General features: G+C 28.4%; 1 protein-coding gene across 4 annotated transcripts in view; it reads right to left on the reverse strand.

Moving 5' to 3' along the window:
• Nucleotides 1-12,314, reverse strand: part of LOC123297377 (homeodomain-interacting protein kinase 2) — a 51,215-nt gene that overhangs the window by 17,868 nt on the left and 21,033 nt on the right. For all 4 annotated transcript variants that reach the window (XM_044879014.1, XM_044879016.1, XM_044879013.1 and 1 more), the window contains exon 2: nt 1,835-2,668. In XM_044879014.1, the coding sequence (XP_044734949.1) occupies nt 1,835-2,668 (834 nt within the window). The remainder of the gene's footprint in view (nt 1-1,834; nt 2,669-12,314) is intronic.

Below are 12,314 nucleotides of genomic sequence, written 5' to 3' on the forward strand. Positions count from 1 at the left end.
AATTTTTATTGAAGGTCACTGGCTCAGAAAATTTTGGTTTTTGTTAACATACGGGTCTATCAAATGTCACAGTCACTCAAATTTTGATTTGTTTTTTTCAAGATTAACAGCTTTTAATTTCATATATTGTTTTTCTTAAAACAATTCAAGATCATCAAGGTTAAAAACTATTCAATTCAAATTCACCAAAAAAACAAGTTTTTGGAGATCGCATGCTTAGCATAAAAAAAATCTTTGGATACAGAACGAAGTCAATTCAGAAACATAGGTACTTCAAATCTACATACAGAAACGTTTATGCGAAAACAGCTACCAAAGTGATTAGAAGTTCGGCTTCCCCTCTTTACTTTAATATAAATTATCAAGAAAATAACCTATTTGTCGGCAGATTTATAAAAAAATCAAGTGAAATTAAACAATTGACTGAGTTAATTGTTGAAATACCATGCATAAATAGTGTTGATTACTCTCACATTGCACATACATATACAATTTATATAATACATACTATACAATTTACTCCTAATTTGCGCCCTCACGGGTAAACAGTAGGTCCAGATCCAATCGACCTATGTTGCTCATTTACGAACTCGATCTCACTTTTTACGTCCTAAGTACGCTGTAAAAATTTCAGCTTCACAGACGGACGGACGGACAACCGGAAATGGACTAATTGGGTGATTTTATAAACACCTATAGTACCTATACCAAAATTTTGTTCATAGCATCAATATTTTTAAGCGTTACAAACTTGGGACTAAACTTATTATACCTTGCATGGTATAAAAATACTATGAAAAACTGTTAATTTTCCGAGATTTTACATTGAAAATATGTGCTTAACAATTATTAATGAAAATTTCATAATATTGATATATTTATATACTCTATAACTAACTTTTTTGATAATGGACCGATTTTGATCGAATGAAAAAAAATACTATTCTGGGGTTTTCGGGGCCGCTGAATTCGAATCTGACCATAAAAAAATGAATATACAAAATGACGGCAAATATTAATAATATATTTTATAAGTTTTATGTTATTCGTAATCAAAATAATATATATATGTAAATTAAAATTACGTTGTAAAAAAAGAAGGGAAATTTTTTGAGGTTATGTTTATGATTTTAAACAAACAGCTGATCATTGAATTGGACAGATGATTTTAACCAAGAGTTGAGTTTTTAAAAATAATTTTACGATTTTTAATTATTATTAATGCGTATTAAATTTGATCAGTAAAATATAAGTTGTGTTATTTTAATTTATTATAAATTTTTTTGTTATCTTAATATTAATCGAGAAATTCTTTAAATTAAAAACGATAATTAACGAAGCTTTGATTACCTAATTAAAAAACATAAAAAAAAAAACTCTTCGTCTTAAAATTTCTTAACAATTTATATTAAAGAAAGTTAATTCTCATATAAAACTAACAATTTTTGTTTAAAACTTTTTTCGAAAAACGTTAGCTTTCAGAGGAAATGTGACTTGAAAATATGTATTTATTGCATTTACAATTATCGATAGACTTTAAGCATATTTTAAGTCACAAAAAATGTTTTAAACAAAAATTGTTAGTCTTTTATGAGACTCAACTTTTTAATTTAAAGTGTTATTCTATCTCTTACCGTTGGGTAAGATTGGCTGCTAAAACAACTCGAAGAACTAGGTTCAATCTAATGTCAGAACATGTCCCCCATAAAACTCTGTTTAAGTTATTTTTTGATTGGTTAACTACAAAACCAGCTATTAGCCATTATATATTAAAATGGCACTCCCTGTATATCAATGATTTTGAAATGTAAAATAGATGATAATAAAATCTCACCTTTTGACCGCACCGTTGATATGTATCTAACAGTTTAATTGTTGATGCTCGTACAAATGTTTGAGCGATAATTGTATCGTTAGTATTATCGTTTGTTGATGGGCTTGTAGTACCACCCGATGATTTCGTAGATAATGTTGTGTCCGTTGTTGTTGTTTGTGTGTTATCAGTATGAACATTTCCTCCACCCCCTGTACCAGCACATGTACCTGTTCCTGTTCCAATATTAAATGTTGTATTCTCAACACCACCACTACTGTTATTAAATTGTGTTGTGTTGGCAGCACTTGTTCTTACAACAGTTGTATTATTTATATCAGTAATTAGTTCTAAATCACTAGTAGCGCCACTATTTTTATTATGCACTTGTAATTTATGATTTATACCACCAGTGGCAGCACTGTTACCTAAATTATTATTTGTTCCATATTGTGTTTGATGATAAATAATATTACTATTATTTATTGGATTATTTGGATGATTGATTAGATATGTTGAGCTTGTTGTGTTACTGTGTTGATTTTGATGTTGATTTGATGATGATAGTAATATGGATGAGGTATTGTTGCCGATAACTGTGTTGTTGATATCAGTTCCGTGTTGGTGATGATGGCTTGTTGAATTTTGTTGCTGTTGATTGTGTTGATGCGTTGATGATAATAGATTTGTATCAAGATTTGTTGAATAATTTGTTGTAAAATCACTATTGTGGTGATTGCCGCTGTTGCTAAGAAAATGATCGGCTTTTCGTTTCTTCTGGTTGATTTGTACCACGCCGATATTGCTGCTGTTACTTGACAGATGTTGAGACGGGATGAACATGTCATGCATTCCCTATTTATTGACAGAAAACATAAATTAATATTAAACAGTTAGATAAATATTACAATTCTTATTGGGAACTGATATCTTATATGTTTAAACGAGCAATTCTTGTATATATCAACAATCTTGGAAATGGCTCCAACCATTTTCATGAAATTTATTTTACAGGGGGTTTCGGGGGCGAAAAATCGATCTAGCTAGGTTTCATTTAGAAAATGTCGTTTTATCCGTGTATTCAGGATAAAAAACTGAAATATCATCAACTGCAAAATATGACTCTTTCTGACATCTATTGGCGAGTAAATACATTGTACGTGGTTCGCTTCGTATGTATTGTAGTATAGTGTGAAGTCCGTGTGGCTTTGTTAGTTTTGGATGATATATTGCTGTTATGATATATACGTATATCGTAGTTAACGAATTAAAGTAAATTATGGGGTATTCAAATTGGTATTTCTGAGAAGACGTTTTATTATGTTCTTATATTTATTAGTGATAAAATTTATGTCTTTTTAAATACAAAAAATACCGAGCAAAGCCCGGTTATCCAGGTACTGCGTCTCTTATGCCGATTTTGCACTTAAGGGACAAACAAAAACAAAACTCAAATAATAACTTAACTTTTCGCAAACTTTTTGTAGACTAGCGTGTTTTGCCACAGTTGGATAATAATTATAATCAAATATGGGGTTTTCAACTGTCGCAAATACGTCAGACTTTAAAAAATGCTCATGACAAGTTCATATTTGTACCAATTTCCCGGATTTACGCTTGTTATATTCAGCAAACGTGTTTCAAATTAGGGCATATCGAGCCGGACACTACTTAAATTTATTTTCTAAAATATTATATTGGCCAAATTCTGGAATTTGGGACACTCTGTAAATGTATAAGATACAAAACGATTTGAAAACACCATATTAAAATTTATTATGAATATATGTATATATAATCATTGTATCAGAATTTAAACATCCATGATTTATTTTCAATAATTTTTATTTAAAATATAAAATCGCAAAATATGAATCGTTTACTGTTTGCATGCATGTTTTGTGTGTTATTTTAACATTATTATGTTATTTAAATTGTTATCGTATTATTAATTGTTATAATAATTTAGTATAAATAATTATCATAACATGATTTAATTAGGTATTTTAATAATTAAAATTTTGTTCAAATTAAGTTCAATGTTTCAAATTTTATAGCATTTTTTAAACTTAAGGGCGTTCATGCGTCATCAATTTATGATAATACAAAAGTAAGTTAAAAATTATTATCTAAACTTTTAGATTTTCACAAAATTTTCAAGTGTCTATTGATTTAAAATTTACATTGTTTTCCTGACCTATACTATTGGTGGCATTTGAACGTCCTTAATATGTTTCCACTTTCTTCAACCAATCTCTAAAAAATTTAGTCATTTAATCGCAAAATCTACCAGTCACTTTGATTTAGTTCTTTACGGAAATTAGAAACCAATAGAGTGCGACCGAGTGCTCGGTTCATTGAATTTTTCCAAAATATGGCCATAGCTAAAGAAGGCTCATAAATTGGGATGATATCTAAATTATTTTTAAACTACAGGAGAAGAATTCTTAATGCACGGACAGAAAAGTGAAATTGATTTTTGAAAATCTTTAGAAATACGCCTCTTAATTAAACAAAGCGAAAGATACTTTAAAAGTGACGTCATTGTTGAGTATTGCCATAGATATTACATATAAATTTGTTTTGCAAGAAATAGACGGGTAACTACCTTTGAATACTTATAACTTCTTCGTTTTTCTTCGGTAATGTGGCAAATTCAATATCAGTCATTCACCAATTCGACCAGGAGACCAAAAATGCATAAAAATCAATGGTTCCCAAGTCAAATATAACGTGTATACGAATCTTAAAGAGAGGTAGTATGACAAGTGTCGCGTTTTATGTCACAATTGTAAATTTTATCGGACGATCAATATATAAACATTAGTCATAATATGAAACACTTATTTTTTTATAGTGACATTTAGGAAATCCAATTCGAATCATGATAGGTTGTGATGAGTCATTTTCACAATTAATTATTATTCATGAAAGAAATTTTCATAATAATAATAATGACACAAAATATGGCTATATGGAATACATTTTTGTAATTTGTGTGCTTCTAGGGAAACAACAAAACAACACAAATATTACTAAATATGTTCAATTTTGTAATGTTTTAAATTTTTATACTTATATTATTATTTATTTTTATTTTTTTTTTCGTTCAAAATGTTTACTACATTATTATTTATCATTTTTAGAATGCTTTAAATAGATTCTTTGAATCGTGCCATCTCGTTTTGTAATGTAAACGTTTTCAATTAATAAACGTATAAGGGTTTGCTTACACCAAGCACGTTATCAGATAGAATAAAAATATTGTTATCCGACATCGTGCATGTATTTTCAGGTGTTACCATGGTAACGGTATACTATTTTATAGATCAAATGATACAAGTTAAACTCAGAAAAATGTTTTGGAAAAAAATTATTAAACTTTACTTTTTTTATTAAACTTTTTTTTTTTAGAATGAAATAAAATTTTGATTATATGCTAAGAATTGTTAAACAAGACATTCGCAAATTGTGGTCCATTTAGAATATAGTAATAATCGTCAACTGGCGATATCACGGTGATTCCGTGAGCTGTTTACTTTTCTTAAAAATAATTTTCATTTATTATAAAAGTAAACTAAAATCAACAAGTGAAAACAAACAATTGACAGAGTTTATTGTTGAAATACCATGTAGAGACAGTGTTGATTACTCTGTCACATTACACATGCATACATGCCACATATATATAACTGATATTTCCATATAATACATAATATACAATTTGCGCTCTCACGGGTAAACAGTGATGTTAACGAAAAAATGTTTCAAACAAAAGTAGTTTATTTTTTTATAAAGAACATTTTTTACATTTAAACTTTTGATCTATCTCTAACGGTTTATAAGATGGGTCCTGTTGACCCAAGGCCCAATTGACCTATGTTGCTCATTTACGAATTTGACCTCACTTTTTACGTTATAAGCACGCTTTAAAATTTCAGATTTATATCTCTTTTCGTTTTTGAGTAATCGTGATGACAGACGGACAGATAACCGACAACCGGAAATGGACTAATTAGGTGATTTTATGAACACATATACCAAAATTTTGTTCATAGTATCAATATTTTTAAGCGTTACAAACTTGGGACTAACCTTAGTATACTATGTATATTTCATACACATAGTATAAAAAGACATAAAAATACAAGTTATTGTTCCTAAAGATATTGTATTACGTATCGTATAAATGTAGCTGGTACGACTCCAAATAAACTTAGTAGTATGAATTGATCTTTATACGTTGATCGTGCAGGTATTCTATATTTATATAAAAGAAAATACACAAACGTGAACTAATGATGTTGTTTTGTGATCGCCAACAAACTTTTTAAGCCAATGAAATAACAGAGAGCGCAGCGTAGAGAAGCGCATCATATCATCTCATATGAAATATAAAATTTGAACTAATTTCATTGAGCTGGAAAATTTCCAAATATTTATTTTTGTCAAGTATTAAATAAAATATTCACAAAAAAAAAATACTTCATGTATTTATGTGAAGGTGGTAAGGATATATTATTTTGAATTTTTGTTATTATTATGTGAGTATTATTTATACAAAGAGTCTCGCTAATCATCATGATTTGATATTTTTTGAGTAGAATCTGTTTCTAAGGTTGTATACTCGTGAATATACAATACAACCTTAAAATAAATTTCGATTTTTGCCCCAATTTCCTAGATCAGTTTTTTGTATTTTTAAAATACGTATTTTCGACTACCAAGTAGTCAGCATCAGTAAGAATTAGCTAGTGATTGCTCTTATTATGAATGTTACTCTTTGCTAATTTGGTGGCGGACTGCACAATGATACTTTCGTGTGTCTACAATTTATACTGTTCACAGCATGAAGGCTATAAGAAGGAGAACGATCGCTATAGAAAATATTGTCCCCGAAATATGGATAAAATAAGTGAGGCGCTGCGACCGCTAAGTAGTATCAATAAAAGCGGGCTGCTGTGCGCTAATTTGAAATGATATATCAATTTGTACATTATGCAACTAACTTCATCTACTTGTACTCATAAAAAGCTAACTTCGCAGATACTACTTCTTGATGACAGCGCGGCTGGTAGCTGAAAAATGAACTATAAATTCTACAAATTTTCAGGGACAGACGCGCTAATGCTTTAACACGTAGCGATCGTTCTCCTTCTTTATAACCTTCATGGTTCACAGTATCTGTCAAATTGTAGTATCAGTGGCGCTAGTCAATCAACTTCCATCAGTTGACTGTGCTTGGCCAATGAGCGTGATACTTGTGCGCAAGCCCATTAGAGTATTTTTTGACGTTTAAAATAATAAATTACAAATCAAACCTAAATTTAAAATTTATAAATAAATCATGAAAATAAATAATCCTTTATTTTTACAACGTATTAACAATTTTAGAAATTCAACCTTGATTTTGCAGTTTTTATTAAATCCGAATTTGGAATAGATCCTCGAGTACTCGGTTTTTATGGCCCTTAAGAATATTCAGCCACTTTAACCCTGCAGTCATGGGGATACAAAGTAAGTTAACTAAGGTGTATTTAGCCTCAAAAATTTTTCAATAATAAAGAAATAATTATTTTAAGATTTAACAAATTCTATAATGCATTCTTTTTTTCCAATTTTCAGGTTGAATACAATAAGTTTTTAATAGAAAGCTAATAATTCGTCTACGTAGAGAAAAAATATTTTGTGTAAAATTAATTATTAATTAATTAACACGTAATACATCGCACATTAATATTTTATCAAAATTAATTTTATAAATAATTAGATAATTTTTTGACATTTAATTCGGACAATTTTTTTTAATTTATTTTAATATTATTTTTAAATACGTAAAAAAAAACTTTCAATGTCATTTGAAAAAACAAATTATTTTCAAAAAAAAAATCAAACTGTCAAGCCTATATAACAATACAAAGGTTCTATACATATAACTTTTTTAATTTTCCATTCTATGTATTAAGAATGTAAATTGGATTTCAAGACCCTTTTATAAAGATAATTGAGGGTTAGAGAAAGTTTAGAGACAAAAAGGGGTTCTTTTTTAAAACAAATGAGCTTTTAAACCCGAAAAATCAGACAAAAATTATTTGAAACTACCATTAATATCCGCACGCTTCACTGGGATTAAAAATAAAAACCACCACTTTACAACCTCCATCTTTCTTGATCTCCCATTTATAAAACTCGAAGGGATTGCTTTACATAGCTAAAATATGTGTACAGTTTTCAATTTTTTTTAAGTGCCAAATAGTAATAATTCACGAGTATATCAGAAAATATGGCCATGAATTGTTACATTTACTATTTAAAATTTTTACAGAAATCTTTAATTTAGGGTTCAAAATAATGATAATAGATGGAGCAGTTAAATGCCAGATTAAATCAAATTTTGAATTTTAAAAATAATCTTTATAGATTATAGCTCATGTGTTATTTTGATGTGTGAGCTATACTGCCGTACACTTTCATTCAAATACATTCGGTAGTTTTTGCGTGAAAGCGAAACAAACAAACAAACATACATCCTTACTTTCACATTTATAACATGTAGATTCTTCAAGAAACATAGAAATTTACAATTATTGTATAAACAAAATTTTTTTTCAATTCTTTGGCTTTTTTTAAAACAAAAAAAGTTAATTACAAAGCCACTTATTAATGAATGCTACTCAACTTTGCAACCTAGGTATTCTTAAATTTTTCAAGAAATAACTTATAATAGAACTACATCTAGAGACTCTTGGTTTTCGTAATATGTTATAAGAAACTTTTTTTTGTTTTAAATAAGCCAAATAATCTAAACAAATTTTGTTGTTTATTCAAAAAAAAAACCGAATTTTTTATGTCACGTTCCCAATTTTTGGAAGTTCAGTTTCGAAGTCGAAATTCGCAACAAGTGAAGACAAATTCTTCTTCTAGATTAGAAGCAAGTAAATAAATCTATAAAAAGTAAAAATCAGAACAAATAAAAGTTTTTAAAAGTGAAATATCTAAAAAATTGTCGTAATTTTTTAAGAAAAGATAACCTTAAAATTCTTTTAAACGTGATTGTGAAAATTCCTATAGCAACAAATAAAAAATTAACATAAAACAACAAAGATCGTGTTATATATAAATTTAGTTGCTAGAATGAATAAGATATACAATATTTGTATACAATCTTATAGGATAGAAAGTTTTTATTTTTAATTGAAGATAAACAAGTCTACTTGAAATTTTATTTATTGTTATTTAAATTTTCACATCACTAATCTAATAAATGTGTTTTCAGAAATTGTATATTTTCAATGAAAAAAAAAAAATAGTATAATGCTTTCTGATTTCATTATCTTTATTTATATTCTACACAAATTTTTTATAATTATTTTCCAAAGGAAGAAAAATTTTCTTTAAAACATATTTCGTAATTTTTTTAACAAAAATCTTATTTAAAATATACACAATACCAAACTTTCCCCATTTCCTTTCTTCTTTAAAAGATAAATAACCTCGTACAAGTGGAAAATATCAGTGAAAAACTATGTAATTCTGAGTAAAAGTTACTATTGGTCGAACGAAAAAAATTTACAGTTGTACAGGATGTCCGATGACTCGAAAGCCATAGTTTAGGAGCGTATTTTTTAAAAGTTTCAAGTCGAAAGTGCCTCATATAATTTTACAATTTTAATAAACATTTTTTTTTACTCTATTGATAAAATTTAATAGTGCACAGATAGCACTTAACTATTGGGTTTTTTGACAAAAATATACAAGGTGAGTCGTGAGGAATACACCGAGCTCCAGGAGTGTCTTCTATACGTGAAAACAATGTTTTTATCCGATTTTGATTGATTTTTTTCGTTGGGAGAGTCAAGATTTTCAATTGCACCTTTTGTACTTTATGAAAGAAAATTTTGTGCACTACAACTTACTTTTAAGTTATTTCAACGAATCTGTGATGGAATTACGCAATAACTTGAAAACAAATTAAAATTGGATACCAATATTTGGGTTTTATTACATGATTTTCATGTGTAGAATACAAGCCTGGAATTTGGCGCATTCCTCTCGAATCACCTTGTATAAGGCACTTTCGACTTGGTTAAGGAATCACGAAGAACATCCTGTATAATTTGTATTATCTATAATCGATTGATATTAACAATCGAATAAGTTAAAGCACCCATTTTTCAAAATATTAATTCATTTAGGCAATACACAATACAAAGGTGAATTTTTTTTAATCAAAAAACCTTTAAAATCATCGAACATCTTTATACCATGTATATGAAATATATGAAGGTATACTAAGCTTAGTTCCAAGTTTGTAAAGCTTAAAAATATTGACGCTACGAACAAAATTTTGGTATAGATGTTCATAAAATCACCTAATTAGTCCCTTTTCGGTTGTCTATACATCATGTCTGTCAACATGATAGCTCAAAAACGAAAAAAAATATCAAGCTGAAATTTCTATAGCGTGCTCAGGGCATAAAAAGTGACGTCGAGTTCGTAAATGAGCCACATAGGTCAATTGGGTCTTGGGTCCGTTGGGCCCATCTTGGAAACCGTTAGAGATAGAACAAGTTTAAATGTAATAAATGTTATAAAAAAATAAACAACTTTTGTTTGAAAAATTTTTTCGAAAACATCACTGTTTATCCGTGAGAGCGAAATTAGGCGCAAATTATATATAGTATGTGTTATATGGGATATCAGTTAAGTGTGTGTGACATGTACGTATGGTATATTTGCTTGGCTATCTTTCGTTACTTATATGACGTAATAAAACAAACCATTGCGTAATCAACACTGTATTTACATGGTATTTCAATAATTAACTCAGTCAATTGTTTGTTTTCACTCTAATTTCCCCAACAGCGTATCAGAAAATATTTTATTGAAGCTTGATTGAATTGGGATTAGCTCGAACACTGTCTACTTGTAAAACCTTAAAAATTTTATGAACATAATCGGAAAGTAAAGCGAATTCACATAAAAATAAATATTATGTGAGATCTGCAGACTATAATGTTACACACAAAAATTATACACCGAAAACAAATCTTCTACTGTCTGGTAGTTTCGTAGAAAAAAAAATGTAGAAAAATGATAAGAAAAATAAATTTTTGTTTACATTTTCGTAGAATATAAAATCAATTCCATTGTGTTTGGGGAATGAGAATGATAGGAACATTCGAGCAAAATATGAATTGCGTATTAGGGATAGTTTTTATAATCGAATAATTTTGTTAATCAAATTCATTAGAATTATGTTTCTAGTACTAGTTTATGTAATTTTACGTTCTGTTACTACTTACGTTTTAGAAACGTGCGTAGTCATGGAAGAGACAATAAAATTGATGCCAGCGCTTCCACAGAAAAAGGCGATAAAGAAGGCTGTTATGACTAATTTGCAATTCTTCACGTGTTAATGTTATAGAAAATGTCAAATTAAAATTATTGAAAAACACTAATTCATTAACTTAATGCATTAAAAGTTGTGAAAATAAGAAATTAACTTGCACAAAAATTATTTTTCAAATGTAAATTATCATAATTATTCATTTAAATTTGTGAGACAATAATATTTAATTTTCAATGTAAGTAATAAATGCAATCCATACAATAATATATGCATCCATACAATTCTATAATTAAAGTAGTGTATCGTTACCATGGAAACGCCTCCAATAAAACTCACGCACGATGCGAATTATTTCAAGTTATTGTGGTTCTAAAGGACGTTCCTAAAAAATAGTGTATGCAAATATTTTAGACTTACGTTTCAAATTTTTCGATATATACCATGGTTATTGACAATTTTTGTTTGAAGCAAATATTTTTATTATGACAATAGCTCGTTTTGTAAGTATCCAATCAAAAAATAACTTAAACAAAAGTTACGGAGTCAGGTGGGAGACATCATGTTCTATCAGATTGAATCTAGTTCTATGGGATAACTTAATAAAATTAGAAAGTTTATTCTCATAATTTTAAAAACTAACAATTTTTATTTGAAACATTTTTTCGAAAATCGTTAGGTTTTGGAGAAAATGCGTCTTAAAAGTATGTCATTATTGCATTTAATCGAAAAAAAAGTTTTCAAGGACAATAACAGTCATTCGTCTGTGTTAATAACTTTTAAGCACAGATAAATTTTCAAGATCATTTGAAGATCAAGGTCAAATGACTTTGAAACTACAATTTCAGGTCATGGACACTGATGAATGTTCTCTATTGCTCTTGAAAACTATTGGCTAAAGCATTTTTCTGTAGCCCTTTTAAGACGCCTTTTCCTCCGAAAGCTAAACGTTAGTTTTTTTATGACTTTCTAATTTAAAGTGTTATTCTATCTCTTACCTTTTAGGATCTTAATTGACTATTAAAGCAATCCGGAGAACAATCTGATGTCAGAACATGATACCCCCCCCTCCATCAAACTTTGCAACTTTTGTTTGAGTTATTTTTTTATTGCAGATAGATATTTAACAATGTATAAGATATCAAAGAATAA

The sequence above is a fragment of the Chrysoperla carnea genome, chromosome 4 (assembly GCF_905475395.1).
Source record: "Chrysoperla carnea chromosome 4, inChrCarn1.1, whole genome shotgun sequence".
Classification (NCBI taxonomy): domain Eukaryota; kingdom Metazoa; phylum Arthropoda; class Insecta; order Neuroptera; family Chrysopidae; genus Chrysoperla; species Chrysoperla carnea.